At 35.7% G+C, this 21208-nt stretch overlaps 1 protein-coding gene and 1 long non-coding RNA gene across 2 annotated transcripts; one reads left to right on the top strand and one right to left on the bottom strand.

Annotated features, from left to right (window-relative positions):
* Positions 1–668: 668 nt before the first annotated feature.
* On the bottom strand, positions 669–20619 carry LOC106976139 (arylamine N-acetyltransferase 1). The gene is made up of 2 exons (XM_015073550.3): positions 20541–20619; positions 669–1643 (listed from the first exon to the last, which is right to left on the bottom strand). The coding sequence occupies exon 2, from the start codon at positions 1635–1637 to the stop codon at positions 765–767; it is 873 nt and encodes a 290-aa protein (XP_014929036.2). The 5' UTR covers positions 1638–1643; positions 20541–20619; the 3' UTR covers positions 669–764.
* Positions 1102–19597, top strand: LOC113603042 (uncharacterized). The gene is made up of 2 exons (XR_003424588.2): positions 1102–1250; positions 19243–19597. It is a non-coding gene; the product is annotated as an uncharacterized LOC113603042 (long non-coding RNA).
* Positions 20620–21208: the final 589 nt, after the last annotated feature.

Raw genomic sequence — 21208 nt, 5'->3', positions numbered from 1 at the left:
TTCATGTGTGTCTTTAATTATTTCATCACTGTCTTATAGTTTTTGAGTGTATAGATCTTTCACTCTTGTGGCTAAATTTATTCCTAAGTGTTTTATTGTTTTCATGCTATTGTGAATTTCTTTTTCAGATATTCTGTTGTTAGTGTTTAAAAATGCAATTGGGGGTGCCTGAATGAAAGGAAAGCATCAGAGGAAAGCAAGAGCCTAAGGTAGTGACAACTTCTCATTGGCTGAATTGTGGTATCATTGGCTGATCTTGTTGAAGGGCAAGGAAAAATTCTTACTGTTGGAGTAAAATAAGCTTCTTATTGCGAATGCAAGATACACATCTTGGGGTCTGCAATTGATGAAAAGTGGTAGGACGTATGAGCTCCCCATTCTGGCCTCCCAACTCTATTTTAAATGAAGTTTCTTTCATTCATTTTCACAAACCAATATGGAAGATTTCCTAGCACAAATCACTATATTCACCCAAGAAAACCATAGGCCATCCTTAAAATACTTTTCTTATTAATTTTGAAACGTTTCTGATTATATTTCTTTAAAATGTTATCTAACTATAAATCCTGATATTTTTAAGAGTGAAATTTTCTTTAATATAATGTGCAAACAATTGAGGAAATATGGTAATTGATAGTTGATAAATTCGGTGATAAATACATAAACACTTATTAGTTTATTTTCTCTAATATATGTTTAATATTTTTTATAACAAAAAGTTTCAGTACATGAAGTAATACTGAAGACTATTTTTACTCCTTACTCTAAATGGTAAAAAATTGATCACCATGTTTGGGCACAAACTTTCTCTCCAAGGAAATATTAAATGTATTTTTCAGCTTTTGTTCTACTTCTTCTTCATTCAGGACCTTAAACTCTACCAAATCCATATTGTCCTTATAATTGAATTTCCTATAGGTAAGGGTGCAGCCCACTAAACAGTGAACCCCTTCAGATGTCTGCAAGGAACAGAATGACTTGCTTGTAAACACAGATGTTGGAGATGTCTGAAGGTATGTATTCACAGACTCAAAATCTTCAATTGTTCGAGGTTCAAGAGTAAAGGAGTATATTTTTCGGTATTTATTTTTTTCCAGGAGATCAGAATTAAGAAATTCTTCATTTGCAATGTACTGCTGTCTTCTGATTTGGTCCAGGTACCAGATTCCTCTCTCTTCTGTCAAGCGGAAGATGCAAGGCACTTGAAGCTGATCCTTTCCAGAAATTAACTCCAGAGGCTGCCACATCTGGTAAGAACGTCCAAATCCAGCATCCACTATGTAATTCTTACCCTCAGTAGTCACCTTCAGCAGGAGATGAATCATAGCATTACTATATTTGTTGGCTGCAGTACTGTACACATAACCCCCCAACATTGTGGTCTCATAACCAATTGTGGTCAGAACCCAGTACAGAAGATGATTGACCTGGAGACACCATCCACCACGGTTCCTCCACACAACTTGCTCAAAAATGGCCTTCAAGCCCAATTCCATGGTTTCCCCACAATGGATGTTAAGGTTCTCAAAGGGAATGGCTCGGATCTGGTGCTGAAGAATGTCAGTTAATGTTTCCAAGTCCAATTTGTTCCTAGAATTCTTATAACCAATTCTTTCAAAATATGCTTCAATGTCCATGATCCCCTAAGGGAAAGACAACAAAATAGAAACAAATATATTTCTTTTCCATTTGAATTTCTTTTATTAGCTTAATTATAACATATTTTTAATATGTAAATACAATCAGTGGTTATAAAGATCCATAATCATAAGTCTTTTGTTTAGTGCTTTTATTGTATAAAATACTTTGATGAATACAAATTCACCTAGTAGACTTAGTAACCCTGTAGGAAAACTATCATTTCATTCACATTTTGAACATGAAAAATTGGAAATTCAGAATAAGTCAGGAGCAAAATTATAAACAGCTTACATGTGGTTTTCTTCATGATGAACAAAGCAAGGTTTGAATCAGTATCAAAACAGGATTTACAAATAATTCCTAATATAAACAGGAGAATTATTAAAGAAGTCCATTTTGTTCATGGTGCCTGACCCACTCACTTTCCCCTTTAGATAAAACCATAGTCAAAGTTTCCCACTCAAAGATTTACATTCATTTGTGCACTGATTTATTAATTCATTCAATATAGTTTCTGAATACCTACTATGTATTTGCTACTGATCTGCTGCTTGCTTGCCCACAGAAATCTTACATTTTAGTGGGGATTGGGCTGACATAAATAGTAAATTAAATAAACCAATAAAATATTCAATTTCTTAGATTATGATAAGTGCTTTGTGGAAAACTAAAGCAAAGAAAGAATACACATTGTTCACTGAGAGAACTTTGATTTCAAATAAAGTCATCAAAGAAAGTTTCATTGTGATCTTAAAGATGTGAGAGAATGAACCATGTCCACATTGTGTGGACCACTTAGGCAGAAGAAACAGCAAAAAAAGTACACTTGCCTAGAATGTTCAGAGAACATGTAGAAAGCTAGTGATTGAAGCAGAGTGAGAGGGAATGTGGATTGAAATGAGATCAGACAAGTGACATAGGTCTATAAACCATATCAGCCTTTTGGCCTTTAGTCTGAAGTGCAAAATCACTGTGAGAAGGACAGTAGGGGAAGGTTTCAGTTCAGCAAAGTATACCATAATCATTTTGATATTTCTGGCTATTTTATGAAGAATAAGTTGTACATATTCAGCTGAACATTTAACCTAAGAAAGAGCAATTTAAAGTACAAAGGCTCTAGACCAGTGCTTTGCTCATGAATGGCATGTTATCCAAGTCGGGTCAGTGAGACTCTACTGAAGGAATTTTTCTGAAACCTAAGCAGATATATTCTCCTGCAGGGCTAAACACTGGTAGGATATTTTCTCAAAGCTACAAGGAAAACTTGCTGAAAAATAATATCAACAAAGAATTTATGGAGTTGAGAAAAGAAAAGCAGGAGAAAAGACAAGAAAGACATGAATAAAATCTTAAATTATCTCTTGACTTTCTGCTAAGGTGAGCTAAAAAAAAAAGCCCTTATTTTGTTAAATCTCATGTAGAAAAGTTTTCTGTCCCCTGCTAGAGAAGACCCCTAATCCCATGTAAGACACTACTTGTAACAGTGGTGCCTTACCATTTTAGTATAACATGGCCTGAAGTGACATGAAACAAAAGGCCCTGTCCCTAAGCTAGTGGTGATAAGCTATATGTTTCTATTGTCCTTATTGTCATTTCTTTTGTATTTTTTCTCTTTCTTCATCAACTCTTGTTTCCATTTTGCTATTGTTTCAAATTTCTGCATTCTTGGTGTCTGCAACTTTATTTTCTCCAAATAATTTCACTTCTTCTCATCTTAATTTGCACTGGTATCTTTTATCAACATGTACAAAAGCTCTAAAACTATCACTCAGAAACAGAGAACAACTGTAATTTAGCCAGACCATCCCAAACCTTTCCTTATTTCTATATCCAGAAGCAGTGTTGAGTAAGGACAGGTGATGTGGAACAAAGGATATATGGTTTAGATATGCTTTATCTTAAAAGAAATTAGTCAATAGTTTTAAACTACTGAGACTCAAATTGCAATAATTTTATACAGATATCAAGGCAAACCCTTTTTGCAACGTGGCACAACCTGAGATGTCGTGGTACAAAGGCTTTAAGTTTAATAATCATAAGTTTAGTATTTCTCTTTTCTCTCCTCATATCATTTCTTTCAGATTCTTTTATTTCTCTTGTTTTTGACTCAGCTAGCACTCCCTTTCTCTGTTCTTGATATCTGAAATATTGTTTTATTTAAATCTATTAGATCCATTACATTTCTTGTCATCTCAAAAGCATCTTTTCCCAACAAGCTGTAATAATCTACCATGTAGGCACAGAGGAACAACTGGTATTTAGCCAGACCACTTCATACCCTCTCTGGCACCTAACCAATAATCTAAATGTATATATAAGGAACAGAGGTGAAGGTTAATTGAAAGGGAATCAAGTAGTTTATAGATTGGCCATTTGATTCTTGGTCCGACCATTATTACTTCTACTAGGAAATTATTTTATATAATTTTTGAATTGTCATAGTTTGTTTTCAAGTGTTTTGTTTTCCTTTTTCCCCTCTTTCTCTTTATACTTTTTTTAAGATATAATTTTTTTTGAGAGAGAGAGAGGATGAAAGTAAGAGGCAGAGAGAGAGAGTCCCAAAAGGGGCAGAGAGAAAGAGAGTGAGAGAGAGAAGCAGGGTTCATACAAAGTGGGGCTTATCTTTTACCTGAAGCATGGGTTGCATTCTACCTGAAATGGGGCTTGTGTTCACCTCAATCAGGGCTTGAGCTCAATCGAACTCATCAACTGTGAGATCATGACCAAAGCCGAAGTCTGATGCTTAACGACTGAGCCACTCAGGCGCCCTTAAGATAGAATTTTAAATTAGAATTTAGTAATTGTATGTCCACTAAAAAAAATCAGCTTCTATTAGGAGTCTCAATGCAAACATGTTGTAACTAAAAAAATACTTGAGTATTTTGTGACTAAACATAAGAAATTGTGTGTAACTAAAGTGATTCAAAGCAAAATGCCGGGAAAGCATTTCACTGGGAAATAGTGAATATTTCTACTGGGAAAGTAAAAAGTAGTTGGAAGGGAAATATCGCATTGGAAATGCTATTAGCTTTACAAGTTGATTTGTAGCATCTCTGTGTAGTGATATACCCTTTGCTTCCAGCTTAAAGATAAATGTAAAACTCAAAGAAGACAAAATGAACATACTTATAGAGTGCTGAGAAGTTTCATAAAGGTACTTAATATCTTAGGCAAATTAGAAGGAGAATGATTTTTAGTTTCCATTCAGAATACTTAGAAATTTCTTATTTCTGGCCTTAACTCTAGAAATAATAGATAAGATAGTAAAATATATATTGTGATTTCCCTTGCAAACAAAAAAGTAGTTTGGTGGACAGTGAATTATTTTTTAAAAATCCCTAAAAATGCAAAACAGAAAAGAAAGGACTAAAAAGTGAATATCTGAATTATGTAGGAGACACTGTAGAAAGTATAGCCACAGGAAATGACAGCAGCACTGATGGAATTCTAGTCATGGACATTGTGGAAGCCAGAGGAGGCTCAGAAGCAACAAGATGATTGTCATGGGATCAACAAGGAAGAGTAAAACATGTTTCATGCCCCTGATTACTACAAGATTTACCAAACACAGAAACACCAGTATGTAATGGTAGTACCTGGTCTTCCTTTAGGTGTAAAGTATATTTGGGGATATTGGCACAGAAAAATAAGGTAATGTTTTTAATGTATGGTGTCACCAGAAAAGAACTGCTTATATACAGAAGATTGGCCACCCAACTATCTTCTGTCATAATTCATTTCCACTGAAAAGATTGAAGAGTCAAGTCCCACCCCAACCAGACATCTCCCCAGTCATATTAAAGAAACAAAGAGGGAGGGGAGCCTGGATGGATCAGTTGGTTAAATGTCTGACTCTTGATTTCAGCTCAGGTCATGATCTCATGGTTCATGTGTTTGAGACCTGCATTGGGCTACACACTGACAGTGTAGAGCCTGCTTGAGATTCTCTCTCTCTTTCTCTCTGCCTTTCCCCCCACACACTCCATCTCTAAATAAATAAACTTAAAAAAAAAAGAAACCAAGGGGGAGCCAGAGCCTCACATACATGAATATAATAAAAAAGCAGAATGCAAATATACTGAGATTAGGATAAGAAGAAAAGGACATACTATGTAAAATACAAAGAAAGACCACCAACTCAAGAAAAATATAAACTGAACAATGGAAATTTTTTTTTCACAGGTACTTGGAATAATAGAACATTTAAAATGGACTTATAAAATAAAGCCAAAAAATGAGGTGCTAAAATAATACAGTATTATGGAACAAAAGATTTCAGGCCTTAGGAAACTAATGAAGAACAAAAACAAAGCTAACACATATTCAATTATAAACAGAAAGGAACAATATAGATACAGCATGATTTCAAATTTCTTAAGTAGAAGAAAAACTTGATAGATTACTATGAGTTAATAAAAAGATAAAACCATTAAACAAGGAAAAGCTAGTAGAAAAAGTAGTCAAGGATGATTCAATGTAAAGATAATTGGTGTTTCTGAAGAAAACTCAAAAATCATAATAGAAAGAGTGGGGCCCCTGGGTGGCTCAGTCTGTTAAGTTACCGACCCTTAATTTTGGCTCAGGTCATGATCTCCCAGTGCTGTAAGCACAGAGCCTGTTTGAGATTCTGTCTCTCTCCCTCTCTCTTTGCCCCTCCGCTGCTTGTGCTCTCTCTCTCTCTCTCTCTGTCTCAAAAGTAAACTTTTAACAAATAAAGAGATGACATATTCCTGAAATGAAGCAAAAAAAAAAAATAGATTTACAACACAAGAAAAACAAGATTTGGGAAAAGTCTGATTTAACGTATTCAGCACTGGAATATATTCTGATTAAATTGTTGAATATTCAAAATTTAACTATTCAAGCATCAGGCAGAGAAAGCAAACAATTTATAAGGCAGAAAAATAAGACTGGCATCAGAATACTTCACAGAAGTATCCAACTGTGAAGTAATTGAATTATGCTTACAAAGTACTGAATGGAAGTGTGACCCTCAGATGATTATGTTAGTTTTTAATTTAATCATGAAGGCAACATAAATAAAAAGACAATCTCAAACAAACAAAAAAAAACCTTGAGAAATAAAACAATGACAAGCTATCTTGACAAAATATTACCTCTACAGTGGTTAGTGAAGATGTAAATCAAAATGAGAAAAAAATAAGGAAGAGAGAGGCCAAAATAAAGGAGTGCTGCGCAGAACTGACTCCCTTTACTATAGAATAAAGAGTAGAAAATTTATGAGAATTATAGCTGAAGTAATTTAAAAACATTAAAAAATGTGACTCAATGAAACCCTTTAAACGTATTGGCCTCCAAAACAGGTACAAAGGGATGAAGAACAGAGCATGTTTAGTGTATTTACCTAGACAGGCACATGGGATTTGTGAGGATTCAGAACTAAGGACAGTGTGGGGAGAATACTGCCTGTAAGCCACTCAAATCACCTCAGATCTCTTTTACCATTTTACTGTGCTTGGCCTAGCTTTGTGGGTTTTTTTTAAATGTATTTAAATTCAAGTTAGTAGTATTGGTTTCAGGAGCAGAACCTAAGGATTCATCACTCACGTATAACATCCCACCCAGTGCCCTCCTTAATGCCCGTCACCCATTTAGTCCATCCCCCACACCCATCTCCCTTCCAGTAACCCTGTTTGTATTTAAGAGTCTGTTACGGTTTGCCTCCCTTTCTGTTTTTATCTTATTTTTCCTTCTCTTCCCCTATGTTTTCTGTTATGTTTCTTAAATTCCACATGAGTGAAATCATATATTTTTCCTTATCTGACTGACTTATTTTGCTTAGCATAATACACTCTAGTTCAATCCATGTTGTTGCAAATGGCAAGATTTCATTCTTTGTGATCACCAAGTGGTATTCCATTGTATATATACACCACATTTTTTAATCCATTCATCAGTCGATGAACATTTGGGCTATTGTTGATAGCACTGCTATAAACGGAGTACCTGTGCCCCTTCAAATCATCATTTTTGTATCCTTTGGATAGATACCTAGTAGTGCAATTGCTGGGTCATAGGGTAATTCTATTTTTAATTTTTTGAAGAACCTCCATACTATTTTCCATGGTGGCTGTACCAGTTTGCATTACCACCAACAGTACAAAAAGGTTTCCCTTTCTCCACATACTTGCCAACATCTGTTGTTTCCTGAATTTTAAATTTTAGCTATTCTGACGGGTATGAGGTGGTATAACTTTTGCATTCTTATGCATAAGGACCTGCACCCTAGACCTTCTTTGGAGAATTCCTTGAGGGCTTCTAGATCTGCTTTGCCTCTCTCTCTCTCTGGAAAGCTGAAAATGACAGGCTTCTAGGGCTGCCCTCAGTCAGTGACTTACTGGTGGGAGGTTTTGAAAACCCAGATGCTTGCCTTGTGTCTGGACAAACTTATAGTTCTCACTGAAGCTGAAACTTGGTTTCTCTCAGAAGAACTTCCTTAATATGTCACTTGCACATGGGTCCTTGTCTCAGTGTCTGATTATGGGAAACTGACTTAAGTCGCATTGATGGTTATTTTGGAAAGCTGTATGAAGGAAGGTAAGATATACAGAATGAGGCCAACACTAAAGGGCCTTGAATGTCAGATAAAAGACACTTGTTTTTTTTCTGTAGATAAAATGGATGGTTTTTTTGAATGATCAATATTAAGTGGTTGAATGGACTGCTGTGATTTATCCTTAAGTGACTTATCCTTAAGTGACATGTTACTTCAATTACAATTTACCATTTTGAATGTAGACCTGGAGAGAAGGTTGGTATGTAGAATTTGCTGTCTAGTTTCCAGTCTCTAGAATCTCTGTATTTTACATGTGCATCAGTGGTTTTAATTTTTTTTTTTTTTGTTAAGGAAACCCTTATTGTCTCCTAAAAGGAAGTTACAAGCAAGAGCCTTAAAAAAAATTTAAATTCTAGGGCGAGACCTCATGGGGTGGTTCCCTACCACTCAAGACAATGAGTAGCACAAATAAATTATTATATATATATATTATAAATTATTGATTCAGATGGAATCGTTTGTAACTACTGTCTAAAGTGAGATGAACCAAAGGGACACACACCAAGACACATTGTAACTAACATGTCAACAGTTGAAGTTAAAGAGAAAATTTCAAAAGCAGGAAGAGAAAAAAAAGCTAGTTATGTACAAGGGAACCTCAATAAGACTAGCAGATTTTTCAGTAGAAACTTTTTTCTATTTTTCAGTAGAAACTTTGTAGGCCAGAAAGAATGGCCCAATATATTCAAATGTCTGGTAGAGTTATGACTTAGAATTGAAGGAGAGATAAGAATGTACTCAGACAAGTAAAAGTTAAAGGAGTTCATCAATACCCAACAAGCCTTGCAAGCAATGTTAAGAAAACTTCCTTAAGCAAAAAAGAAAAAGCTGTATCTAAATAAGAAAATTATGAAAGAAAAAATTTCCCTGATAAACATATAGTAAAGATAGTGGATCAGACATTTATATAGTTAGTATGTAATCTAAAAAACAAAAGTAACAAAATCACCCAGAGTCACAATAATTAGTAAAATCAAATAATAAAAAAATTAAATAATAATAATAACAACAATAACATAATACCATGTAAAATAACATCACAAACATAAAATGTGGGGGGTAGTAAAAGTGTACTTTTAGAATGCAGTTCAACTTAAGTGACCCTCAACTTAAAATAGTCTGCTATGTACATAGGATGTTACATATAAACCTCATGGTAACCACAAATCAAATGTCTATACACAAGAGAAATAAGAAATAAAAGTAAACAACGCTAGGGAAAGCCACAAACTTATTAGAAAAGATATCAAGAGGAAAAGAAAAGAACAAAGAAATAGAAAAAACAAACAGAAAACAACAAAAAAAGGCTATAAGCACATACTTATCAATAACTACTTTAAATGTAAAAGAACAGAATGCTCCAATTAAAATACACAGATTGGCTGAATGAATAAAAATAACAAGACACAGACATATGCTGCATACAAGAGACTCACTTGATTTAAAAAAAAACACACACAATAGCCAAATTATGGAAAGAGCCTAAATGTCCATCAACTGATGAATGGATAAAGAAATTGTGGTTTATATACACAATGGAGTACTACATGGCAATGAGAAAGAACGAAATATGGCCCTTTGTAGCAACGTGGATGGAACTGGAGAGTGTGATGCTAAGTGAAATAAGCCACACAGAGAAAAACAGATACCATATGGTTTCACTCTTATGTGGATCCTGAGAAACTTAACAGAAACCCATGGAGGAGGGGAAGGAAAAAAAAAGAGGTTAGAGTGGGAGAGAGCCAAAGCATAAGAGACTCTTACAAACAGAACAAACTGAGGGTTGATGGAGGGTGGGAGGGAGGGGAGGGTGGGTGATGGGTATTGAGGAGGGCACCTTTTGGGATGAGCACCGGGTGTTGTATGGAAACCAATTTGACAATAAATTTCATATATTGAAAAAAAATAAAATAAAAATAAAATAAAATTAAAAAACACACACAAAAAGACTGAAAGTAATGGGACATAAAAAGATATTTTGTGAATGGAAACAGAAAGAAAGCTGGGGTAGCAATCCGTATATGAGACAAAATAGACATTAAAGCAAAGATTGTAATGAGACCAGAAAAAGGCATTACATAACAATAAAGGGATCAACACAACAAGTGGATATAACGCTTACATATATAACACTGTTAGGTGCACCTCTCATAGCAGCACCTAAATACATAAAGCAATACTAACATACAGAAAGTGAGAAACTGACAGTAATAAGATAATAGATTTTAACATTCCACTAACATCAATAAATAGATCATCCAGAGAGAAAATCAATAAGAAATGCCCCCTTAAATGACCTATTAGACCAGAAAACTTAATAGATACTGATAGTAACAAGAGATGAAGAAAGGCATTATATCACAGTTTAGAGGTCTAGCCATCAAGAAGATCTAACAATTGTAAATATTTATGCCCCCAACTTGGAAAAACCCAAACAATAAATCAATTAATAACAAACATAAACTCCTTGATAACAATACCATAATGGTAGAAGACTTTTTAAAACAAAAATATTTATGCTTAAGAGAGAGAGTGCTCACACACACATGAGTGGGGAAGGGGCAGAAAGAGCAGGGGACAGAGGATCCAAAGTGTGCTCTGTGCTGACAGCAGAGACCTGTATGCGGAACTTGCACTCATGAACTGTGAGATCATGACCTGAGTCAAAATCAGATGCTCAACTGAATGAGCCACCCAGGTGCCCCAGGAGGAGACTGTAATATGCTGATTACAGCAAGGGACAAATAATTTAAGCAGAAAATGAACAATGAAACAAAGGCTTTGAATGGCACCCTGGATGAGATGGACTTAACAGATATATTCAGAATATTTAATCCTAAAACAGCAAAATACACATTCTTCCCGAGTGCACCTGGAACATTCTTCAGAATAGATCACATATAGGGTCAGAAATCAGGCCTCAACAGGTATAAAAAGATCAAGATCAAACCATGCATATTTTCATATCACAATGTTATGAAACTTGAAGCCAACAACAAGAAAAAATTTGGAAAGTCCTCAAATACATGGAGGTTAAAGAACATCCTACTAAAGAATAAATGGGTTAGCCAGGAGATTAAAGAAGAAATTTTTAAAAATACATGGAGACAAATGAAAATGAAAACATGACAGTCCATACCCTTTGGGATTCCCTAAGGGGAAAGTACATTGAACTCTGGTCTATCTCAAGTAACAACAAAAAAGTCCCAAATATACAGCCTAACCTTACACCTAAAAGAGCTAGAAAAGGAACAGCAAATAAAGCCTAAAGCCAACAGAAAAGGGAAATAATAAAGATTTGAGCAGAAATAAACAATATAGAAACAACAACAAAAAACAGAACAAATAAATGAATCCAAGACCTGGTTCTTTGAAAGAATTGACAAAGTTGACAATCCCCTAGCTAGACTTATCAAAAAGAAAAGAGAAAGACTCAGACAAAATCACAAATGAAAGAGGAGAGATCACAATCAACACCACAGAAATACAATTATGAGAATACTATGAAAAATCATATGCCAACAAACTAGGCAATTTGGAAGAAATGGACAAATTCCTAGAAATGCACAAACAACCAAAACTGAAACAGGAAGAAATATAAAATTTAAATGGACTTCTAACCAGCAAAGAAATTGAATCAAAATTCTCCAACAAACAAGTGTCTTGGCAAGATGTCTTCCCAGAGGAATTCTATCAGACTTTTAAAGAAAAGTTAATACCTATTCTCAAACTGTTCCAAAAGCTAGAAATGGACAGCTTCCAAACTCATTCTCTGAAGCCAGCATTACCTTGATTCTAAAACCAAACAAGGACTCCACTGAAAAGAATTACAGACAAACATCCTGGTCTTTTGCATCTGAAACTAGATGCAAAAATTCTCAGCAAGATACTAGCAAAATGAACTCAACAATACATTAAAGAATGATCGACTGGCATTTATTCCTGGGCTTCAGGGTTGGTGTATCACATTGACTGATTTGTGAGTATGTAACCAACCTTGCAGCTGAGAAAATTGGACAGTGACATGCAGAAAAATGAAACTGGACCACTTTCTTACATCATACACAAAAATGAACTCAAAATGGATGAAAGACCTAAATATGAGACAGGAAACCATCAAAATCCTACAGGAGAAAACATGCAGCAATCTCTTTGACCTCAACCTCAGCAACTTCTCACTAGACATGACTCTGGAACCTGGGAAATAAAACACAAAAGTGAACTATTGAGACCTCATCAAGATGAAAACTCCTGCACAACAAAGGAAACAATCAACAGAACTAAAAGACAACCAATGGAATGGGAGAAGATATTTGCAAATGACATATTGGATAAAGGATTAGTACCCAATATCTATAAAGAATTTATCAAACTAAACACCCAAAACCACAAATAATCCACTAAACAAATGGGAGGAAGACATGAATAGACACCTTTCCATGCAAGACCTACAGATGGCCAACAACACATGAAAAATGCTCAACATCACTTATCAGGGAAATACAAATCAAAACTACAATGAGATACTACCTCACACCTGTCAGAATGACTACAATTAACAACTCAGGAAACAAAAGACGTTGGTGAGGATTCAGAGAAAGGGGAACTCTTGCACTGTTGGTGGGAATGTAAACTGGCCCATCTGCTCTGGAAAACAGTGTGGAAGTTCCTCAAAAAATTAAAAATAGAACTACCCTGTGACCCAGCAAATGCACTACAAGGTATTTATCCAAAGGATACAAAAATGCTGATTCAAAGGGGCACATGCAGTCCAATGTTTATAGCAATGCTATCAATAATAGCCAAATTAAGGGTAAGAGCCCAAATGTCCATCTACTGATGAATGGCTAGAGATGTAGTATATATATACAACGGAATATTACTTGGCGATGAAAAAGAATGAAATTTTGTCATTTACTGCAACACGTAGGGAACTAGAGTATATTATGCTAATGATATACTTCAGTCAGAGAAAGAAATATCATATGATTTCACTCATGTGGAATTTAAGAAACAAAACACATGAACAAAGGGAAGGAAAGGAAAAATAAGGAAAAAACAGAGAGGGAAGCAAACCATAAGTGGCTCTTAAATGTAGAGAACTGAGGGTTGCTGGAAGAGAGATTGGTGGGAGGGTGAGCTAAATGGGTAATGGGCATTAAGGAGGGCACTTGTTGGGATGAGCACTGGGTGTTATATATAAGTAATGAATCACTGGGTTCTACTCCTGAAGCCAAGACTTCACTGTATGTTAACTAACTTGCATTTAAATAAATAAAAAAATATAGATAGCACATGTCATCATAAACAGCAGAATACATATTTTTTTCAAGTGCACATGGAACATTCTCAAAGATAGATTACATTTTAGGCTACAAACAATAATTAATTTAAGAAGACTGAAATCATATCAACCTTCTTTTCAGACCACAACAGTTTGAAATTAGAAGTCAATTACAAGGAGAAAACTGGAAAAAGCACATACCCGTGAGACTAAACAATATGATACTAAACAACCAATAGGTCAACAAAGAAATCAGAGGAAATCAAAATATAACTCAAAACAAATGAAAATGGAAACACTATGGCTCAAAACCTCTGGGATGCAGCAAAAATAGTTCCAAAAGGGAAATTTACAGCAATGTGGGCCTATCCCAAGAAATAAACAAAAATACTGAAATAGTCAAACCTTATACCTGAAGTAACTAGAAAAAGAACAAAGTCTAAAGTTAGTACAAGGAAGGAAATAATAAAGATCAGAGTAAAAATAGAGACTAAAAAAAACATAAAAAAAGATTTGTGAAACTAAGAGTTGGTTCTTTGAAAAGATAAAAAAAAATTGACAAACCTTTAGCCAGACATCTCAAGAAAAAAGAAAGACCCAAATAAGTAAAATCAGAAATGGGAGAGAAGTTATAACTGATAATACAGAAATACAAAGAATAATGATAGACTATGTGAAAAATTACAACAATTACCTGCCAACAAATGGGACAATCTGGAAGAAATTGATAAATGTCTAGAAATTATCTTCCAAGATAGAATGAGGAAGAAACAGAAGATCTGAATAGACATTACTATTAATGAAATTGAATCAATAATAAAAAACAAAAACAAACAAATCAACCAACCAAACACCAAACAACTCCAAACAAACAAAAGCCCACGTGTCTTAAAAGATAAATTCTACCAAACATTTAAAGAAGAGTTAATACCTATCCTGGTGAAAATATTTCAAAATAATTAAGAGGAATGCTTCCAAAATCATTTAAGAAGGCCAATATTACATTCATACCCAAACCACAGAAAGACACCACACACACACACACACACACACACACACAATTTCAGGCCAATATTCCTGATGAACACAAATGCAAAAATCCTAAAAAATTTAGCAAACCAAATTCAACAATATATTAAAAGGATCGTACACCATGATCAAATGGGATTTATTCTAGAGATGCAACAACATTCACAAATGAACAACAGTAATACATCATATTAGCAAAAAGAAGGGTTAAAAAATATGGTCATCTTAATAGATACAGAAAAAAGCATTTTATAGAATTCAATATATCATTTATGGTAAAACCTCTCAACAGAGTGGGTATGGAAGAAACATACTTCAACATAATAAAGGCTATAATATGCAAAACAACAGCCAACATCATAATCAACAGTGAAAAGATGAAAGTTTTTCCTCTAAGATCAAGAATAAGATGAATGCCCACTATTGCCACTATTATTCAACATAGTATTGGAAGTTCTAGCCACAACATCAGAAAAGAAAAGAAATAAAAAATCAAAGTGGAAATAACAAGTAAAATTATCACTATTTGTAGAAAACATGATACTTTATATAGAAAACTCTTAAGATTCCACCTAAAAAACTATTAGAAGGAATAAATGAAATCAGTAAAGTTGTAGGATACCAAATTAATACACATACACCTGTGGCAATTCAGTCAGGTCTTGGACATAAGTAACTGATAAGAGGTTAATATACAGAATATGTAAAGAACTCACAAGTTCATTATCAAGAACAAATGAACAAACAATCCAATTAGAAAATGTGCAGAGGACCTGAATATGAATAGACATTTTTCCAAAGAAGACATAAGGATCATCAACAGATGCATGAAAACACTCAATATCACTAGTCATCAGATTTCACCTCACACCTGTTAGAATGGCTAAAATCAAAACCACAAGAAAGACTAAGTGTTGCCAAGGAAATAGGAAAAAGAAACCTCATGCACCATTGGTCAGAATGCAAGCTGGTGAAGCCACTGTGAAAAACAGTGAGGTTTTGAGGTTTCTCAAAGAATTTAAAATAGAATTACCATGTGGTCCAGTAATTCCACTACTAGGTATTTACCCAAAGAAAACAGAAACACTAATTGAAAAGATATATGCACTCTTATGTTTCCAACAGCATTGTTTAAAATAACCACATGCAAAAAAATGATACTGGACTGCCTTCTTACACCACATACAAAAATAAACTCAAAATGACTTAAATGTGAGACCCCAGACTATGAAACTGATACAAGAAACCATACACAGCTCTTAGACATTGGTTTGCACATGTTTTTTTAGATCTGTCTTTTTAGGCATGGACAACAAAAGCAAAAATAAATAAGTGGGACTACATCAGACTAAAAAGCTTTCAACAGGAAAGAAACCTACCAACAAAACTAAAATGCAATCTACTGAATAGGAGAAGATACTTACAAAAGATATAATTGATAAGGGGTTAAAATACAAAATATAAAATTAACTCAAAAGATATGAAAAACAAACAATCCAGTTAAAAAATAGGCAGAGGACCTCACCAACTTAATTTTACCCATTCTGACAGGTATGAAGCAATATCTCATTGTGGTTTTGATTTGTATTTCCCTGATGATGAGTGATGAGCATTTTTCATGTGTTGGCCATCTGTAGGTCTTGTATGGAAGAGTGTCTATTCATGGGTCTTCCTCCCATTTGTTTAGTCAATTATTTTGGGGGGGGGTGTTTAGTTTGATAAATTCTTTATAGATTTTGGATACTAACCCTTTATCTGATATGTCATTTGCATATCTTCTCTCATTCCATTGGTTGTCTTTAGTTTTGTTGATTGTTTCCATTGCTGTGCAGAAGCTTTTTATCTTGATGAAGTCCCAGTAGTTGATTTTTGCTTTTGCTTCCCTTGCCTCTGGAGAAAGGGGAACACTCTTAACTGTTGGTGGGAATGAAAACTGGTGCAGCCACTCTGGAAAACAGTATGGAGTTTCCTCAAAAAAGTTAAAAACAGAACTACCCTTGGGGTGCCTGAGTAGCTCAGTTGGTTAAGCTTCCAACTTTGGCCCAGGTCATGATCTCATTGTTCATGAGTTCGAGCCCTGTGTCTGGCTCTGTGCTGACAGCCAAGATCCTGGAACCTGCTTCAGATTCTGTGTCTCCCTTTCTCTCTGTCCCTCCCCAACTCTCACTCTGTCTCTGTCTCTCAAAAATAAACATTAAAAAAAACAGAACTACAACCCAGCAATTGCACTATTTACCCAAAAGATATAAAATAACTGACTCAAAGGGGCTTATGCACCCCAAAGTTTATAGCGGCATTATCAACAACAGGATATTATGGAAAAGCCCAAATGTCCATTGACTGATAAATGGATACAGAAGTTGTGGCACATATACAAACACACACATACACACACACACTAGAATATTTCTCAGCCACCAAAAAGAATTAAATCTTGCCATTTGCAACGAGACAGAAGAGCTAGAGTGTATTATGCTAAGTAAAATAAACCAGTTATAGAAATACACATACCACATGATTTCACTCATATGTAGAATTTAAGAAACAAAACAGAGACCATAGGAGAAGTGGAAAAAAGAGGTAGAGGGCAGCAAATTAACTGTAGAGAACAAACTGAGCACTGATGGAGGGAGATGAGAGGGGGATGGGATAAATGGGTGATGGGTATTAAGGATGGCGCTTGCTGTGATGAGCACTAGGTGTTATAGGTAAGTAGTGAACCAATGAATTCTTAAAAACAATTTGCCATGTTAACTAACTAGAGCTTAACTAAAAACTTGAAATAAAAAAATAGGCAGAGCACCTGAAGACATGTTTCCAAAGAAGACATACAGATGGCCAACAGATACATGAAAGGATGCTTAGCATCACTAATCACCAGGGAAATAGAAATCAAAACCTCAATGATACATCTATCACCTCACACTGTTGGAATGGCTAATATCAAAAAAGAAATAGCAAGTGTTTGGGTGACTGGCTGACTCAGTCAGTAGAACATATGACTTTTGATCTTGGGATCATGAATTGAAGCCCCACATTGGGCAAGGAGCTTACTTAAAAAGAAGAAAAACACAAATAGCAAATATATGTGAGGATGTGGAGAATAGAGAATCCTTGTGTGCTGTTGGTGGGAATTTAAATTGGTACATTCACTATGGAAGACAGTATGATGGTTCCTCAAAAAATTAATAATAGAACTACCATGCAATCCAGCGATTTGATTTCTAGGTATTTAACTTATGAAAATGAAACATTAATTCAAAAAATATATACCCCCTAAGTTCATTGCAGGATTACTTCCAATAGTCAAAATATAGAAGGAATCTAAATGTCCATTGATAGAGGAATGGATCAAGAAGATATGGTAAGTATATATAATGGAATACCACTAAGCCATAAAAAAATAAAATCTTGCCATTTGTAACAACATGGACAGACTTACAGGGTATTATGCTAAGTGAAATGAGTCAGACAGAGAAAGACAACTACTGTATACTTTCACTTATATGTGTAATCTATAAAACAAAACAAACAAGAGAAACAGACTCATAGATACAAGGTTAATCTGCTGGTTTCTCAGAGAGGAGAAGTGTGGAGGGATGGGCTAAAGAGAAGGGGATTAAAATACCAACTTTCAGTTATAAAGACATGGGAATACAATATACAATGTAGGGAATATGGTTAATAATATGCAATGACTTTACAGTGACGGATAGTGAAGTTATTGGTGATAACTTCACAATGTATATAAATACTGAATCATTATGTTGCATGCCTGAAACATAGAAAATTCGACATCAATTACTTCAGTAAAAAAGAAAATAATAAAAATAAAAACTCCGCAGGTAAATTCAAAGTGCAATCAAAGTTGAAAATTACTGTCCAGCGACAGAATTCTCACTCTTCCCCTACTAGCTACATAACCTCAGAAAAACCTCTTGTCACCCTGTGCCTCAGAGTATTCCCATAAATTAGAATTACAAGATGACAGTTTGATATTACTTTACTAAGCTGTAGACAGGACAACATGGCTTATTACATGGAAAAGAACTACAACAGTTTTGTTGTGGGCTGAATGTTTGCACCTCTCCAATATGATAGTATTAAGAAATAGAGGGAGCCTTGGAAGAAAACTAGGGTTTGAAGTTGGAAGCTTCATGAATGAGATTTGTGCCTTTAGAAGTCACAAGACACTTTGCTTTCTTCCTACCTCATTTTTGTCTTGGAAGATAGACCAAGAAATCAGTCCTTTGGACTGAGGAAGTAGAGTCCTACAGCAAGGGGAAGTAGGATGTCAATACACACATAAAGTGTACAAATCAGAAGTGGGCCTCCAAGTCTCCAGAACTCTAACAAAGAGTTGCTTAAGCAAAACACTTCATTACTTTTTATGAATTAGTAATATTCCATAGTATAAATAGACGATTTTTGTTTACTTCTTCATTCCTCGATGAGAATTTGGGTTGTGTCCACTTTTAACTATTATGAATAGCACAACTATGAACATTTGTGTTCAAGTACATTTTTCAGTATCTGTTCTCAAGTCTTTTGGATAGGTAGCTAGGAATAGAAATGCTGAGTTGAATAAAATAATTTTAAGGAGTCCTCCTGAATAACTTTTCTTTTTATGTGCTTTTTTCTTTTCCTCCTCCCTTCCCTTCCTTTCCTTTCCCTTCCCATCTTATCCATCCCATCTTATTTTGGCTCTGAGACCCACCCCAACAACACTACCACCCAGCCCACTCTCAGAGGCAAGTGACCAGCCCAATAATGTTCCAGATGGAAAAGGAGAAGTTTCCAGGCAAGCTATGTCCACAGACCATCCTTGAACTGTGCACTGAAAAGCCCCACCCAAGAGAAACAGTTGGTATGGCTAAAGACAGTTGGAATCGGCCCCAGGAAGCAGGAAGTTCTGAGAGTTTTGTTTTATTTTGTTTTTGCCCTCCTCAGGAGAAGCAGAAATTCAGATCTGAAGGTAAAATCTGCCTATGTTGAAAGTTGGCTCTGAACTTTTTAAGCCTATAAAGGAAAAAAAAAAATAGGTCTCTGAACAAGATGCAGCTAAATAGTTGACAGCTAACTTCCTTTGGATTGGGAGAGGGTGGGGTCAGCTGTTTTGTGACTGAGAAACTGAAATGAGAGCCCTGGGGAAGGGAAAGAGCAATTTATTTAAAAAGTGCCAACGGGCATGCTGTTGTTGTGAGAATCATGGCAGAACATGGGAGCAATGTCCAGGGTGGAGAGCCCATTGGACCCCTTCCTCCTGGGGTTGTCTGCCTCAGCAGGTTCCTCTCTCCTATGGAATTCTGTACATCTGTGCTCAGGGAGTGGCATCCTCCATCTGCCAACAGTGAAGGAGTTGATACTTGTCAGTTATGGCTCCTGGCACCCTCCCCACTAAGCCTCTTTTCGGTATGATAAAACTTGTGGGAATTCCTTTAAACATTGCAGACAGTGCAACCCAGCCTCCCTGGGCATTTGAGATTATTAGAGAATTTCTGATCAGCTAATGCAGGAGAAACAGGAAATATGGACTTGCTGCCTGTAGGACTAACTGGGCCCTTTGGGACACAGCCAGTTGGGGGCAGAGGAGATGGACACCACTGCTTCAATTATCCAAGAGGGAAATTCAGCTCCCTGAAACACTCATTATACACATTAGCTGTCTTTTAACACACTTCTCTAATCCACACAATCCTTTTAAGTAAGTTCTCTTATTACTTCCATTTTGCTGATGAACAAACTGACTTTTAGAGATGTAGAGTGACCTAAGTCCTCATAGCTAAGATGTGGTGTGGCTTTGACCATAACCCAGACAGTTTGAATCAAGGGCCTGTGACCTTATATGCTGTATAGTAGTTATAGCATAAGAATGTAACGTATGTGTTAGCCAAACTTCCTGAACCACCTTGGGACCTAAAATTCAGGCAAATGTAGTATCTAGTCCTCTGGACTCAACATTTAAGATAGGAATAAGCCCCAATTTCAAAGCACAGACAAGTCACTTACCGAGTTCCACTAGGACTCTCAACCAGGAAGCAGGCTGCCTGCCTTCTGTCCTCCCACTTCCAGCACCAGTACAGGAAGTGCCCTCCCTGGCCTTACAAACTGCTCCGCCCTCAAAGTTGAGTTAAAATCACCTAGAGATCTCTGGGAAATGTAGTTGTGCTTGTGCACCTCTGATTCAAATCTATTCATTGAAAGAGTGGAGAGCTGTATTATCTGATGAGCCCTGGCCAAAAGCTGTAAGGGGTAGGTATTACATTGTATTTAACACAGTTCCTGCTTTTACAGAGCCCAAAGCCAGATGTCCTATGTGTAATGTGGAAGGTGAGGGTTTTGATGGGGTCCAGGAAAAGTAGAGGAGGCAGAAGACGGGTGTTTTAAATCCTCAGGTTTTGACACCCTTTCTTCATCAAGTTCTGTGAGACCCCTCAGTTTCTATTTTTCTTTCTTCCATTCTCCATCTTCAGTCCCATTTGCCACTGCACCCAAAGCCACTGTGTAGTGTGTCTGAAATGTGTCCACATATGTGGTATGAGTGTGACATATGTAATGCGGTTTGTTTTCTGCTTGTGTTTTAAGTTTACCTTAATGGTATAGGTCTATAACTTTTGCTGTTTCCCATGCATTTCCCTCTACACTATCTTTTAAAGCCTATCTGCATGACCCAGTTG

The sequence above is a fragment of the Acinonyx jubatus genome, chromosome B1, assembly GCF_027475565.1.
Source record: "Acinonyx jubatus isolate Ajub_Pintada_27869175 chromosome B1, VMU_Ajub_asm_v1.0, whole genome shotgun sequence".
Lineage (NCBI taxonomy): Eukaryota > Metazoa > Chordata > Mammalia > Carnivora > Felidae > Acinonyx > Acinonyx jubatus.
Note: the sequence above shows the minus strand (reverse complement) of the source record. Positions and strands in the feature narration are given on the sequence as shown.

Excerpts from the sequence above, each read along its gene's own strand:
- LOC106976139 (XM_015073550.3), bottom strand. The coding sequence starts at position 1,637 with ATGGACATTGAAGCATATTTTGAAAGAATTGGTTATAAGAATTCTAGG.